General features: G+C 43.8%; 1 protein-coding gene across 1 annotated transcript in view; it reads left to right on the top strand.

The window, feature by feature from the left end:
- PPP1R37 (protein phosphatase 1 regulatory subunit 37) overlaps positions 1-17,054 on the top strand; it is a 157,556-nt gene that overhangs the window by 56,671 nt on the left and 83,831 nt on the right. The window contains exons 3-4 of the mRNA XM_030544603.1: positions 5,689-5,734; positions 6,820-6,920. Coding sequence (XP_030400463.1) covers positions 5,689-5,734; positions 6,820-6,920 — 147 coding nt within the window. The remainder of the gene's footprint in view (positions 1-5,688; positions 5,735-6,819; positions 6,921-17,054) is intronic.

Raw genomic sequence — 17,054 nt, 5'->3', positions numbered from 1 at the left:
TTCCATGGGGCCTGCAAACACTAAACCATATCAGTCAAACATCTTCCTCACCCCAACACAGTATTAAGAAATGCCAAATTCTAGCACTTTCATCTGGGTCTTCTAATGCGATTGCTAGGCGGTAAGATTCTAAAGGCAGTCGCTGCTTTGCTATCTGTGGTTTGTGTGCGGCCAAGCTTGTCTGATCGTTACACACTACAAAATATTATTTGATACAAATATTGCTTTAAGGGCTTGTTTACACAAGGGAAAGGGTGAGATTGGGTGGAGGGGTTAATCAGAAGCTCTTCAGGTTAATCTGCTTTGAAGACGCTTGCATGCACATGATAATTCATTGTTGTTCACTGACTTCGCATTTGTTGAAAACTCTGGAGTCCCCTTTCAAAATGAACTAACTTCGCTGCAAAGCGAATTAAGCTATGTCTGCACTACGCAGCTTTTAGCGACATGGCTGTGTCGCTACAGCCATGCCGCTAAAAAGTATGCAGTGTAGCCACTGTCTGTCAGCAGGAGAGCGCTCTCCTGCTGACAAAAAATTTCCGCCCCAAACGAGCGGCAGCGGCATTAGTGTTGTCGGCAGGAGAGTGCTCCCACCGACAAAGCGCTGTTGACACTGGCCCTTGTCATCGACAAAACTTTTGTCTTTCAGGGCGCGTGCGCGCATGTGTGTGTTTAACACTTCTGAATTACAAAAATTTTTTTGTCTTTCATTTGCCAGTATAGACAAAGTCTTAGTCTGATCTGTTGTTTGAGTGCCCCCAGTGCCACTGCAAACATCTTTCACAGTCTTTCAGTGGCTATCGCACACTGCTTTGTAGTCGACTATTGACCTATCTGTTTACCTGTGTGTCCACTCCTGCCCTGGGATCAAGTTGACTGGATGTCCCCTTCCTCATTTATAATCTGGCTGTTCATTCACTCCTGGATTCCAGTTTATCATGATTGGTGTGTTTAATGCTCCAGAAGCCCTACAGCATGCCTCAAGCAGACCTTGTATCCATGCTGAGACTGTGGATCTCAGTGCCATCTGGGGAGAAGTGTTGGTGCAGGTAGCTCTTGTTGCCGGCCACCTGGAAAAAGATCTGTTTGTGGGCATTGCGAGGCATGTGCTGGTGAGGGGCTATGACCAGAATGCCAAACAACACTGAATAAAGAGCAAACAGCTGAGGAACAGCCATGTGAAAATGAGGAACAGGAAGAAATGCGGCAGAGAACATTCCCCTTCCCCCCTCCCCTGCCACCCCGGGTGACCAGGAAGACTCGTCCGAGCATGAGTAAGAGGAGGCCAGTGAAGAGATGTGAAACAGCAGGATCTGTTCAGAGCTCAGGCACCTGATGCCAGCCATGTAGAAGGTGAGCCAACCAACCCTGATTCCCAGGCAGCAACTGAGGAGGTTGATCCTGTGGAGGGAACCTTCACATATGCAAGTATTTTTATTTATTTCTTTATTTTTTAAATAACTTACTATTTAAGTTTTAATTTACTATTATGCTGTAAGGCAGTACTAGCTTCTGTTCCAAGTGCCCCATGGCCAAGTGCAAGATCCATCCCTCCCTCCATTGGCCCACACTGTCCTTTTGTGCCCCTCCCATATACTTTTCCAAAATTGCCCAGCTGGAGTAGTCTCCATCAGCCACTGTCATGTGCTAAAACCCTGGTTACCAACTGTTTTCAGGCCCGTGCTATGGAAGGCACATGCCTGTGTACCTATTGACTGATTTTCCTTTCCTTGGCATCCTGCCTGGTGAATGTGCCCTTCCCCCTGCCCACAAACCCCATTCACTGTCTTCAAATCAGTTGCTGGCTGCATTGTGTGACCTCAGCCTCTCTGCTGTTCCCTTCCATGCCAGAGTCGAATAAGGAAAACCATTCTTTCTTTTGTGTGGAATGCAGAAGTTTATTACAACAGTGGTTACAGGAAGGGAAGTTTGGTTAGTGTTCTCAATGTACGGGGGGTAGACATGGACTTTACATATCCATAAATCTACAAAGAGCACAGCTGCCTGTAATATGCATTTACAGGGCCATTCTGACAGACTGGTAACAGTGAATGTTTCAGGCAGTCATTGCAGAACCCTGTCTTTCTTTGCACTTTTAACATGTCTTCAGGGGAGATAAAGCAAATTCTAAGACTGAGAAATTGCTCCATTTTTGCTCATTGAAGGAATAGCTACTGGCCATCCCCACCAGTACTGCTCATGACTCCTGCAGCACACTGGGGGGACTATCTTGTTGAATAACTTCGCAGCGTATCTTTCTCTGCCTTTTGCCTATTTTTATAAAGCCATTCTCTGCCTCCTAGCCACTTGCCTCATTGTACTGTGATTCAGAGTCAGGACAGCCTCAAGAATATTACTGTCCAGCTGATCCCAAGATTCACCCTGCTAACCCCTCTGACACCATGTAAAACACCTCCAAGGCACATCCTGAACTGCTTAATTCCCATCACCCCCATGCTCCAAGGCACCATAGTAAACCACACAGCATATAGTGCACAATCAAAAGTCCAAAACCACGCACCATTTACCATCTCCAAGGTTCCTCAAGACTGTAAAGAATCTAAAGGCGGTAAAGCCAGGAATGAATGTTAAAAACACCACAGCCTCTCTAGAATATGAATAACCATTTGTCATTTTATTTTATTTTATTTATTTAATTTTAATACCCCCACAGTTATGGTACCTGTACTGGCCAGACCCTCAAGGAGAGGGCCCTTAGCAGCAACGGAACGGCGAGGAAACCTGAGTGGGAGAAAACAGGAAATTTGTGATGAAAAATTCATGGACATAATGCAGAGTCCTCCTCCTCTTCCTCTCCCCCCTGCCCCCCCAAAAAAATGAAGAATGCAGAGAGGAGGGGACAGTATCTGAGGACTGAGGGAATACGACAAGGAGCTTTCCAGGGAGGTCACTGCAGTGGCCAAGGACAGCATGGCAGTTGCCAGGAAAAGCTTTGCCAAGGCCAAAGATAATATGGAAGAAGATGCAGAGGCAACTCCTGGGGACAATACAAAGCCAAAATGCCCTGTTGCAGCCCATGTTACTGTTAGGCAATGCAGTACTGCAGACTAGCACCCAGCCATGTTTTACAGCTGTTGGACAATACAGGCTACTAGGAGCAACTCCTCCTCTTGGCTGTACCCTCGCAACAGCGCACCCAGAGGCCATTCCCCTTCCAGACTCCAGCTCAGGACACCGAGAGCAGTGGCACTTAAGACCCCAGCTCTTCTGAGCTCTCTCTCTTGCCCATGGTAACTTTGAGCCTGGGCACTCCACACCAGAAATCCCATGAACCAGAAGGAGCATAACAAAGACATACCTTTGCCTGTAATTTTGAGCCACCTGGCTTTATGCTCTGCACTGAACTGTTGTACTTTACTGTTTTGCTTTCCACTGCTGGTTTAATGAAACAGTTCTTGGTAGTTAGCTAGTTTGTTTCATAATTAAAAGTATTTTTTAAATTTTTGTCTTAGTTGAAGGTTCATTTCTGTTTGTTACATAATAGATTATTTAATGAAAACCTTTATAATTTCATTCACAAGCAATTAATGGTTCATTTTACACACAAAAATAACTGTTTGCATTAATTCTTAAGCTTTTAGAAACACATATAGGCAAAGACACAAGGTACAACAGGGATTGCCACAATGTTGCACTCCCACTGCCCCTAAACAACACTGAACTTCACAAAAATCTCTCCTCCTGCCTCAATCCATGCATAGGTTAATAGCAGAATTCACAGCTGCACAATTTCAGGCCTGAGACTCCAAATAAGAGCGATAGGCATCCTGGACGCTGTTGCCCCGGCTGTTTGTGTTCTGTATTGAATGCCTAGGTGTCTACGCAAATCAGTGAGCCAGTCTCTACACATCAGCCATCCACCTATCGCCAAGTCTTTCTCCCTAATTCTCACTAATACTGTGCAAAATACAACTTGTAGCTGTAATCTTTGAGATGTTTTTTTCTCTTGCTTCCAAAGTATTTCACAAACAGTGCAATCATCCTGTGACAGGTTAGATCACAGAACCCCCCTTGGGAGCTGCCACCTGATGTGCCAAGACTACTTCTGCTCCTGCTTTCCCTGCCAACTCAGGACCCCAGCACCCTGTCTTGCTGAGCCAGACACTCCCACTGCTCCAACAAAGACCCAGGGTCTGAATTACTTGCCCCAAAGCTGCAGATTTCCCTGAAAGCAGCTAACAGAAGTATTCCTGTCTTTAACACTCAGATGATGCCCAACTCCCAGTGGGGTCTAAATGCAAGTAAATTAATTTTAGCCTATATAAAGCTTATGCAGGGTAAACTTATAAATGGTTCATCCTCTATAACACTGATAGATATGCACAGTTGTTTACTCCCCCCGGTGTTAATACATACTCTGAGTTAATTAATAAGTAAAAAGTGATTTTATTAAATATGGAAAGTAGGATTTAAGTGGTTCCAAGTAGTAACAGACTTAACAAAGTAAATTACCAAGCAAAATAAAATAAAATGCACAAATATCTGTCTAATCAAACTGAATACAAATAATCTCACCCTCAGAGATGCTTCAGTAAGTTTGTTTGTTTTGTTTTGTTTTTTCCCCTCGGACTGGACACCTTCCAGGCCTGGGCACAATTCTTTTCCCTGGTGCAGCTCTTGTTCCAGCTCAGGTGGTAGCTAGGGGATTCTTCATGATAGCTCCTCTCTCTTTGTTCTCTTCCATCCCTTTATAACTCTTTGCATAAGGTGGGAATCCTTTGTCCCTCTCTGGGTTCCCACCCCTCCTTTCTCAATGGAAAGACACCAAGTTAAAGATAGATTCCAATTCAGGTGACATGATCACATGTCACTGCAAGACTTCATTGCCTTTTCCCATGAATCTGTGCTGGTTTCCTGAACCCAGAAACAGCACTGCATGCTGTATAGCAGCTCCAGGAACTGGTCCTCTATCAGTTGCTGTCAGTTCCTCTTCTTCCTCATCCGTGTCCCAGTTCCACTGCTGCTGAATATCCTCCTGCTGGTAGAGCTGCTGCTGCTGCCACGTCATCTGCTCGGTGGTGCAGCGAGCAAAGGCCTAAGCCGAATTCATCTGACTTTGAATGCTGAAATACAGTCCAAGTAGCTATTTGTCGTTGCCGGCCTAGTGATACAGAGCTCTGTTGGGTCCATGCTCGCTTACAGCAATTTGAAAATGGTGTTAGTTTGCCCATAAAAGAAAGATGGGATGGATATGGATGAATCATGAGACTTTTAAAAAACTTGAACCAGCCATCCTGCTATGTATCCCACAGTGCACAGCAAGAAAAATCCCAGAATGCATACTGCTCCGCAACAAAGCAAAGGAGCATCAGATATGCTTCGAGAATGCTATGCTTTCAGTTTGCAGCAAACTGCTGCTGTGTGTACACACGATGTGCCTTGACTGAGGGCACACTAACCTTCGTGCATGCTGTTACTACAGCTAGCATAATGTGTGTTACCTGACGCGCAGAAAAAAGCTGCAGATTAAATCCCCTCATGTAGACAAGCCCTAAGAAACACCATGGGTATGACCGGATTTTAATGAAGTCACAGAAGGGTGCGGGGAGTAATGCCCTCCGCTCGTATGTGTGGGGGAGTGTTGCCATACCTTCCACTTTTGTATTATCCTAGAGGAGGGATTTGTCTTCTCCTGAGTATATTAATGTGCTACTATTTCTCTTACAGGAATTTAAAGATCTGTCTCCCAGGATAGATTGCTTGGATCTAAAAGGTAAGCCTCTCTCTCATAACCCTAATGACGTAGCTTTTTAAAGGAAATTCTCTGAGCAGAAACTGTTGTACTCTGTTTGTACAGCTCCTGCCTCAATGGTGTCCTGATCCCGAGTGGGGCATTTGCTGTGCTAATGCAGTTCAAATAATGCTAATACTGAGGAAACGGCAATAGTTAATTTTGTAGGTGATTAGGAGCTCGAAATTGCCAATTGGCCTGTCCAGCATACACAGCCTTCTTTGCTGCCACTTCCTCTTACCAGTGAGTATTAGAGTTAAAAACCAAGCTCTTGCATCAGAAGATTATTCCTGCTTTTTTAATAACATTTGTTTAAGCTGACTGAAGGCATTTGAGATGACCTAAGCTGCTAGTTTTCAGCCATTCAGGTTGTAGCAGGAATCTCTAATGCTTGGTACAGATATTTCTAAATAATTCTGAATACTACAAGTGAAATCTCTGAAAGTAGAAAATGTGTTAGGAACATTTGGAGAATATGATTACAAAATAGTCAAATGGCAAGGCCAAGACTGGAGGCACGTTAATCATGTATGTATTTTAGGGGCTGGTTCATTGTCTCAATTTATCTCAGCATATTGTTCAGGTGAGGAATTCAAACATGGAAAATATTTATTAAAATCCTGGGCATTGGAGGTCTAGGCTGAGTCCCCTAGCATCTTGGGCAGTCTTAGTTTTACGTGCCTTGCTGAGTTAGGCCTGGATCTTGTGGAAGAAGCAGATGCTGATTCTGAATTCGTAGTATCATAAAGATTAGCAATGGAAAAGCTCCTAATGGGTTATCTCGTCCATCTGCTTGGAAACCAGCCCAAGATGATTTTTTGTGTGTGTGTGTGGGTTTTAAATATTTAATATTGCAAATAATAAATGTTGTCTGCAAGAGCAGGAATTAGCTTACCCCAACTGAAGGAAAAACAAGATCCATCTCTCCTTGCATTGCCTCGTTTTCTGTCCCAGTGTCTAGGGTTCTAGAACTCACAGAAATGTATTTCTCTTAATACTGTGCATATTTATGTACCAACAAAACACTTAACACTGGGTCTTCTGAATTCACTCTGTTTCCTCCCCAGGAGAAAAACTAGACTATAAGGCCTGTGAGGCACTGGAAGAGATTTTCAAAAGGGTCCAGTTCAAAATAGTTGATTTGGAGCAAACGAACCTGGATGAAGATGTAAGTTTCATTTAATGTTGTGTAATTTACCATGTCGTTTTTTGTGTAGAGGATTTTTGTTAATCTTGAATTTTCTCTGCCTGGTACGGTTTTGAGTTCTGTTCTGAGCTTTCTCTTTATGCACTCAGGTTAGTGAGCAGTTAAAGGGATGTGCTCCAAATCTGACCTATACTTGCCATTGCTATTACCCTCTCCATTCATAAGTACGCTTCATTTTAGGTCTTTGTTTGCATTTTGAACCCTCAATCTCCAGATTCCAAATTGCCATAATTCAAATGGACCTGGAAGTCTCCTAAATAAACATGTTTACAAATCCATCTGAGGATTAACCTTTCGAAAGTTTTATATAATGTGAACTGGAATGCTTTTTCCCTGCCAGACCTGAGTTCAGGCTTTATGTTCTGAACTTCCTGTGCTACACTAACCTGCACAGTGTATTCTTTATGTTGTGTAGGCATGTTGTAGCAATGCCATTGGGTCTAAAGTAACCCCAAAGGTCCCAACGAGTAAGTGAAGAAGGAACTGCTATTTTAAACAGTTTTGGTGCAGTGAACCCAGTGTGCTACAGTAACAGCTTGGTATCTAAAACCTATGTTTATTTTAAGTAACTATTTCACCACTATCCCTTTTCCTTAACTCTGTTAAGTAATAAAGAATGAAAATTGTAAGTCCCAGGTGCCTGTTCGTTATCCATCTGCTTCTGGGTCCCCCTCCTGTCCCCGAGTGCTCTCTCTGTAGTGACCTTTTCTTCTTCGAGTGCTTGCTCATATCGATTCCAATTAGGGTGTGCGTGCGCTGCGTGCACGATTGTCGGAAGATTTTTACCCTAGCAACACTCAGTGGGTAGGCTGGGTCGCCCCCTAGAGTGGCACTGTTATAGCGCCAGATATATACCCCTGCTTACCCAATGGCCCTTCAGTTCCTTCTTACCACCCATGACGGTCATTGGAACTGTGGAGCGCAGTTTAGCTGATCTCCACTTCCCTAGCTTTCCTTGTAGTTTCTCTGATTCTGATCGCTCCAGCATGGCCGAGACAACACTGGTACACCATGTTCGACTGTCGGTGACCGACCCAATTCCCCTATCCCTCTGGCCGGATCTCATTACTAAAGACCATGGCAGACTTCACCATCCAGACCTGCAATCCCTTCACCTCACAGCATGGATGCTGTGTGGCTAAGCTAGTCCGAGTTACGTTGCTCTGCCTCAATCCAGCAGGTGCTCCTGGGTAGTAGGCACCAGCTCCTACTGTCCTGGAATATCTCTGATCCCTGAAACTGCATGGCCTAGCGGTCTCGTCCATAAAGGTTCACTTGGAAGCCATCTCCATCTTCCATCCAGGGGAGAACGGGCGCTCTGTCTTTTCATACCCCATGATTTCCAGGTTCCTCAAGGGCCTGGAGCACTAGTTCCCGCAGATTTGACGCCTGTCCCCGACGTGGGACCTCAATCTGGTTCTATCCAGGCTCATGGATGCCCCCTTTGAGCTGGTAGCCACCTGCTCGCTGCTGTACCTCTCCTGGAAGACAGCCTTCCTCGTCGCCATTACATCGGCAAGGCGAGTGTCTGAACTTCGGGCCCTCACAGCAGACCTTCCGTATACCCTGTTTCATAAGGACAAGGTACAGCTGCGAGCACACCCCACCTTCCTCCCTAAGGTGGTGTCTGCCTTCCACGTCAACCAGGACATCATCCTCCCGGTCTTCTTCCCGAAACCGCATTCCTCATGTCAGGAACAACAGTTGCATTCCCTGGATGTTCGTGGGACCCTCCACTTTTACATCGAAAGAACAAAGCCCTTTCAAAAGACTCCCCAACTCTTCATAGAGGTGGCAGACTGGAAGAAGGGCCTTCCGGTCTCCTCGCAACTAATTTCATCTTGGGTGACGTCTTGCATCCGTGCCTATTATGACTTGGCTCACGTTCCAACTAGCCACCTCACCGCCCATTCTACTCGGGCTCAAGCTTCATCTGCCGCCTTCCTGGCCCACATACCCATCCAGGAGATATGTTGGGCAGCTACTTGGTCATCTGTGCACATCTTCACGTCACACTACGCATTGGTACAACAGTCCAGAGATGACGCAGCATTTGTTTCAGCAGTGTTGCATTCTGTGACATCTCACTCCGACTCCACCACCTAGGTAAGGCTTGGGAGTCACCTAACTGGAATCTATGTGAGCAAGCACTTGAAGAAGAAAAGATGGTTACTCACCTTTGTAACTGTTGTTTTTCGAGATGCGTTGCTCATATCGATTCCAAACCCGCCCTCCTTCCCCTCTGTCGGAGTAGCCGGCAAGAAGGAACTGAAGGGCCATTGGATTGGCCGGGATATGTACTTGGTGCTATAAAAGCGCCACTCCAGGGGGCGCCCAGCCGACCCACCGAGTGTTGCTAGGGTAAAAATCTTCCGATGATCATGCACGCGGCGCGTGCACACCCTAATTGGAATGGATATGAACAACACATCTCGAAGAACAACAGTTACAAAGGTGAGTAACTGTCTTTTCTTCCTTCTCTGTGTAGCTGGTTCCCCAATGTCCTGCCTCACATCAGGTGAGAGGCAGATGAAATCTCCACCATCTCTAGCTCATTACCTTCAGAGAGAGAACTATTTATCTTCCTTCTCTACCTCAGTCCTGTTTTTTTCTGTTGCCATTCATGTACAGTCTCCCAAATTCTCCCCTCTCCCTTTGCTAAACTATTGTCAATGACTTGGTCATTTCTTCCTGATTGCTGCAATCTTCCCTCTGACCATAGCTCCCTGCTGCCCATTTTCCCCCTCTAGTGGTGGAGTTTTGGATAGACTGAAGTCCTGTTCTGCTGCTGTTCTAGATATATCACTGGCTTCATATTACCTCCATCATATTCAAGCTCTTTCTTGTTCCCTTTACCTCTGTCTGTATTTCTGCTTTTATTTCCTCCTATTCCCACACTGGTGGGTAATCCCTGCATGCCCATCTGACCCTGATTTCTGATCCTATGACTTGTTTTTAGGGCTGTCAAGCAATTAAAAAATGTATTTGCGATTAAAAAATAATAAAATACCATTTATGTAAATATTTTTGGATGTCTTCTACGTTTTCGAATATATTGATTTCAATTACAACACAGAATACAAAGTGTGCAGTGCTCATTTTATATTTATTTTTGATTAAAAATATTTGCACTGTAAAAAACAAAAGAAATAGTATATTTCAATTCACCTAATACAAGTGCTGTAGTGCAGTCTCTTTATCATGAAAGTTGAACTTACAATGTAGAATTATGTACGAAAACCCCCTGCATTTAAAAATAACAAAATGTAAAACTTTAGTGCCTACAAGTCCACTCGGTCCTACTTCAGCCAATCAAGTTTGATTACATTTGCAGGAGAGAATGCTGCCCGCTTCTTGTTTACAATGTCACTTGAAAATGAGAACAGGCATTTGCATGGCACTGTGTTGTAACCGGTGTTGCAAGATAGTTATGTGCCAGATGCACTAAAGATTCATGTCACTTCATGCTTCAACCACCCTCCCAGAGGACATGCGTCCATGCTGATGATGGATTCTGCTTGATAACGATCCAAAGCAGAGTGGACTGATGCATGATCATTTTCATCATGTGAATCAGATGCCACCAGCAGAAGGTTGATTGTCTTTTTTGGTGGTTTGGGTTCTGTAGTTTCTGCATCACAGTGTTGCTCTTTTAAGACTTCTGAAAGCATGCTCCACATGTTGTCCTTCTCAGATTTTGGAAGGCACTTCAGATTCTTAAACCTTGGGTCAAGTGCTGTAGTTATTTTTTGAAATCTCACATTAGTACCTTCTTTGCATTTTGTCAAATCTGCAGTGCCAGTGTTTGTAAATCAAACATGCTGGGTCATCATCTGAGACTGCTATAACATGAAATATATGGCAGAATGCAGGTAAAACAGAACAGGAGACATACATTTCTTCCCCAAGGAGTTCAGTCACAAATTTAATTAATGCACTATTTTTTTTAATGATCATCATCAGCATGGAAGCATGTCCTCCAGAATGGTGGCTGAAGCATGAGGCATACGAATGTTTAGCCTGTCTGGCAAGTAAATACCTTGCAATGTCTGCTACAAAAGTGCCATGCGAATGCCTGTTCTCACTTTCAGGTGACGTAAATAAGATGCTGGCAGCAGTATCTCCTGTAAATGCAAACAAACTTGTTTTCATAGCGATTGGCTGAACAAGAAGTAGAACTGAGTGGACTTTCAGGCTCTAAAATTTTACATTGTTTTGTTTTTTTGAGTGCAGTTACGTAACAAAAAAATCTACATTTGTAAGTTACACTTTCACAATAGAGATTGCGCTACAGAACTTGTATGAGTGAATTAAAAATACTTTTTCATTTATCAATTTAAGTGCAAATATTTGTAATAAAAACTTAATATAAAGTGAGTACTGTATACTTTGTATTCTGTTGTAAATAGAAATAAATATATTTGAAAATATAGAAAAACCATCCAAAATATTTAATACATTTCAATTGATATTCTATTGTTTAACAGTGCAACTAATCACGATTAATTTTTTTAGTCTATTTTTTTTTGAGTTGATCACATGAATTAACTGCAGTTAATCGATAGTCCTACTTGGTTTGGTTTGTTTTCTTTCTGCTAGATTGGAAGCTCTTGAGGGCAGAGCCTGCCACTATGTTGTACAGTTCCTTGAACATTAGGTGCTATTCGGAAATGCTTAGCAATACTACTACTACTACTACTACTCAGGACTTCCTAATCACATTTGACAAGAGATGAGGTAAAAAGTAGGATGTTAAACAGTAAAGAACTGTGAAGGTGTAGCCTACAATTCATTATCCCAAAGATATCTGTCGAGTAATTAAAAAACATTGCATGGCTTCAAAGCTATTGTGGATACCTTTGACGGAAAGGTGATTGTGGATGTCCTTGCTGCACATACGGCTTTTCTTGTAAATCAGGTTTTCGCTCCTGCCAGTTATGTTGCAGCCAGAACAGCTGTAGAAAAGAGCACTGTTGCCCATCCTCAGCAACATTTGCATAATTAAGGGAAGGGCTGGTATTTTGAGATTCTCAGATTTAAGACTATTATAGTACTTTTAACACTTGGGGCACTTTTTTTTTGTGTATGTATAGTCTCCAAGAGAAGGAGTCAGACTACTCTTAAAATTATGTGGTATTTTCACAGATTGTAAGGCCAGAGGGGACCACCGATGACTTGTATAACACAAGTCACAGAACTTCCCTGAATTAATTCTTGTTTGAACTGAAGCAGATCTCTTAGAACATATATCCAATTTTTACTTAAAAATTTCCAGTGATGGAGAATACACCACAGTTCTTGGTAAACTGGTCAGTGGATTGGCATCCTCACAGTTAAAAACTTGTGCCTGATTTCCAGCCTGAATTTGTCTAGGTTTAACTTCCAGGCACTGGATCTTGTTCTGTGTTTGTTTTCTATATTTAAGATCCCATTATCAAATTTTTGTTACCTTTGTAGGTTCTTGTAAACTTTGATCAAGACGCTTTTCTGCAGGAGTTCTCTTTCTATTTGATTGTCTGTTTCAGGCAGATGTCACAAGAAGACAAAAGGAGGGTCATGAACAATGTTTATTAGCTTATTAAGTAGCCATTGCTGCATCTGCTGCTGCATTGAGTTTTCTAGAAATCCCACTAGACTCCAGTCCTTTCCAGCTGTGATTATTTACTGGATGTTTTAAAAAATATATAACTTTGGCTAAATATCATGAAACTATTTCCTGACAGTCAGAACTGGTTGCAGCCTTGTTGCGTGTGATATTTAAAACTAGACTGGATAAAGAGAAGAAATCCCATAGGGAATAATCCTACCCTAATTCTGGGCATGGACTAGATGGGACCAATAGTTGGCTGACCCTCAGTTTAGGCAATCTTACTGTTCCTGGCAGGAGTTCAGCTCACTCCCAGGGTCTTTTCAGAGTCCAATTTACAATCACCTTGCCTCTAGCTTCTGGCAGTGCTTCCCAGGGCCCACTGCAGGTCTCTGTCTAGAAGCAGCTTTCCAGAGCCTTTGCTCATATTGAGCTTGTTGTGTCAATCTCCTCCAAACTGGGGAAGTTGAAGGAAAAGGTTAACGTGTCCGGAGTCCCGGGGAGGCAACTGAGGTTACTCAGTTAGGGTGAACTGCAAAGAATGGGGCAGACAATCTCCAAAGCTGGTGGATATTCCAATACAGTAATTCCTCTCTTAACGTTGTAGTTATGTTCCTGAAAAATGTTACTTTAAGCGAAATGATGTTAAGCGAATCCAATTTCCCCATAAGAATTAATATAAATAGTCGGGGGTTAGGTTCCAGGGAATTTTTTTCACCAGACAAAAGACATTATACATATATACACAGTATACATTTTAAACAAACAATTTAATACTGTACACAGCAGTGATGGTTGTGAAGCCTGGCTGAGGTGTTGGAGTCAGAGGATGGGATATTTCTCAGGGAATGTCATGCTGCTAAATGATGAGCTAGCACTCGGCTGAGCCCTCAAGGGTTAACACGTTGTTAATGTAGCCTGACACCATTCAAGGCAGCATGAATGGAGGGAGGAGACACAATAGACTCATGGCAGTGGCTGCACACGTTTCCTGTGGAAAATGAATGTGATGATGAACCCACGCTATCCCACTGGAGCGCACCACTTCCTCCACTTTGCAAAGTGGTGTGTGTGTGTGTGTGTGTGTGTGTGTGTGTGTGTGTGTGTGTGTGTGAGAGAGAGATGCATGTTGCCCCTTTAACTATGCTGACACCACTCTAAGTACACTGCCTCTTTAAGTAGTTCAGTAAGTTGAGACAGTAGCTGCTGCCAGCAAGCTCTCTCCGTCTTGAGCCCTCTCTCCTGTCATGACACTCCCTGATCTGTGGCGATGGGGTACAGGAGTGGGGAGAGGGGGACACCCTGATATCAGCATCCCTCTTTCCCACCCCGACTGCCTGCACAGCAAGCAGGAGGCTTCCAGGAGCAGCACACGGCAGTGGGAGGAGGGACACCTGAACTGTCCAGCAATTGATAGCCTGCTGGGTGGCTGCTGCACAGGGAACTTGGGGAGCTGCTGGCCTACTCTGGTTCCAAGTCCCCCACCTGCTAGCTTCAATGGGTTTCTCTTCCTGTAAGCAGGGGACAAAGCAGGCGGCTGCCAAACAAGGTTATAAGGGAGCATCGAACAACTTTAAACGAACATGTTCTCTACTAGATCAGCAATGAAACAATGTTAACCGGGAAGACGTTAAGGGAGGAGTTACTGTACTTAGATTTACAAAGCCAGCACAAAACAGCTTCTATAATACCTCACTGATTAGTCAGAAGCCAACAACACAGTTCCCTTAAAGTAACCCAGCCTCAGGCCTCCACCTGGACACCCAAGTCAAATATGATGAGGATTACTGAAAATCTTCTTCATATAAAAAAGTTCTACCCATCCCAATGGATTGGATGCATTACCCCCCTGGTTAATGAATTTTCCAGCTCTTACCCAAATACATGCTTACAGCCAATTCTTATTAACTAAAATAAAATTTATTAAAAAAGAAGAGAGAGAACTAATTAAAAGATCAGTATAATTACAGACATGAGTTCAATTCCTGAGGTTCAGATTCATAGCAGAGATGCTGAGCTTTGAAGTTGCAAAGAGTTCTTTCAGAAATAGTTTACAGGTTATAGTCCAATGTTTATATTCAGGGTGGTCCAGTCAGAACTGGGACCTCAGTCCTTATGGTTTAGGAATGAAGCCCTGCATGAAACCTCAAGCAGACCCGAGATGACAGGATCAGTACCCAAGGGTCTTTTATAGTAGCCACTTGACTATACAATCCTGGGTGAACAATATCCTGTTTCCTAAACCTCACCGGTCATTAACTACATAGATTAACATAAAATAATGTATCCACTAAGCAGTTTATCACAAACTTTCAAGAGACATACAGACAATGACATTATGGCATATGACAAGATTCATCTAAATGTTAATATTCCCTTTTGATCTCTGAATCAATAGCTATAGTGACAGACTAGAACTGTCTGTTTATATGGCTGACATTTATGAGTACACATATGCAATTAGTATCACTTCTAACAATACACGTTTGCATTTCAAAGTTCTAGCCCATTTACCAGGGAATGGCCTTAATTACCATTGCTAACATGTCTTTGCAGGTTGACTCTGGTTCAGTTAGCCTGCAGGATGCTTAACCCTTTCTGGCCACGTGATGCACTTTGTATAGGATTCGTTGCAACTATATAACAGTGGTAGCCGTAATGATTTGCATGGTTATATTTTAATTAGACAACGTTGCAATTAGAAACTGCCCCAAGCTGAGCTGCCCTTCCTACCAGAGCTCACTAGCTGTCCCTGGCAACCTCCCTGTTTCTGGGAGAACTTCCTTTTTTTGTGGCCAGTCTCTTTTAAGCTCCCGTTCTCTCTGTGGTGCATATTCTGCAGGAGTGCCTGATTGGCACTATCTGAGTGCAGGAATACTTCTTAGCCTTGCCACCAGTGGGTTGGAGGTGTGTTCAATCACATATCTCCCTCCCAAAACCAGAATGATTTCTTGCTTGAGCATGTCCCTGGGGAAGAGAAAAATTCACAGTGTATGCTCTTTCCCTGCTTGGTACTACACCCAGAAGCTATAGAGCGGGAGGGCTAGATACCAACCTGTAATCTGGGGATTTGAGTCCTTCATGGAGTGCACCCTGTACAAGGGCGCATGGTTTATGACTAGGGAAAGGGAACTACGTAGCACATTATACCTCAGTGAGCCAACTCGATAGCGAAAGCTTCCTTCTCAGGGCGTGTTTACACTAGAAATTTAAGTCTATCTATGTTAAGTTGACTTACAACCACGACAGTAATTATTGCAGTGGTTCATGTACACGCTGACTTCTTTCTGACGTTTTGCTTGTCGCTTAATCTACCTTTTGTAGTTAAACTTTTTTTTTACCATTTATCTTTACCAGTTAAGTTGCCTGAAGTGTTTGGTAAATCTGCTCAGGTTTACAAAGGCTGGTGTATATCCACTTTCCATTGATGGAATGGGGAGCCAATTCATAAACTTGCACTGCTTGTCTTGAGCAGTGCAAGACGGTGTATTCCTGAGATACAAGGCTGGGAGCTGAGGGGATTTGGCTGGTGCCTTTCTCTGCGTGATTCATGAGTGGCTCTGGGAACACGCATGTAATCCAGCTGGGTGTGAGACTCCACATGCTGTTGTGCTGAGTTATAACAGTGCCTGGAGGGATTTGCTGCTTGTCCCTAGCAAAGCATTGTGTCAGACAGCCCAGGCTGGAGAGTTAAGGGGCACAGTGGCCCCACAGTCCCAAGCTGCACCTTGGGGATCCCGTCACAGTGGGGCTCTTCTTTGAGTGCTTGCTCACGTCCATTCCAATGTAAGCATGTGCGTGCTGCATGCACTGCCGCTGGAAAGCTTTTCCCTCAGTGGTATCCTTCAGGTAGGCTCTGGTGCCCCCTGTACTTGTGCCCTTATAATGCTGATATATGTAGTCCTGCCACCCTCTTAGTTCCTTCTTGCCAGCTAACTCCAACAGGGGAGTATGAGGGTGGATTTTGGAGTGGACATGAGCCACACATCTCGAAGGACAACAGTTAACGGAGGGTTAGTAACTGTTTTTCTTCTTCGAGTGCTTGCTCATGTCCATTCCAGTGTGGGTGACTCCTAAGCAGATGTAGGAGGACGGTTTGGAGTTCAATGGCAAGTAGACTGTAGCATGAGTCTGCCAGATCCAGCATTGTCTCTGGCCTACTGAGTGATGGCATAGTGAGTCACAAAGGTGTGGACCGAAGACCAGGTTGCTGCACTTCAGATATTCTGGATGGGAATCTGTTCCAAAAAGCAGCTGAGGACGCTTGCTCCCTTGTGGAGTGTGCCATCAGGCCCAGAGCAAGGACTTTTGTCAGGTCGTAGCACATGCAGATACAAGAGGTGAGCCACAATTAAATCCTTTTGGCTATGATTGGGAAACCTTTCATCCTGTCTGCAACCACCTCAAAAAGCTGAGTAGTCTTCCTAAATGGCTTACTCCTTTCTATGCAGAAGGCAAGCGCATATCTGACATCTAGTAAGTGAAGCCTTTGCTCCTGGCTATTGGCA

This window comes from Gopherus evgoodei, unplaced genomic scaffold (genome assembly GCF_007399415.2).
Source record: "Gopherus evgoodei ecotype Sinaloan lineage unplaced genomic scaffold, rGopEvg1_v1.p scaffold_34_arrow_ctg1, whole genome shotgun sequence".
Lineage (NCBI taxonomy): Eukaryota > Metazoa > Chordata > Testudines > Testudinidae > Gopherus > Gopherus evgoodei.
This window is presented reverse-complemented; position numbering and strand designations above follow the sequence as displayed.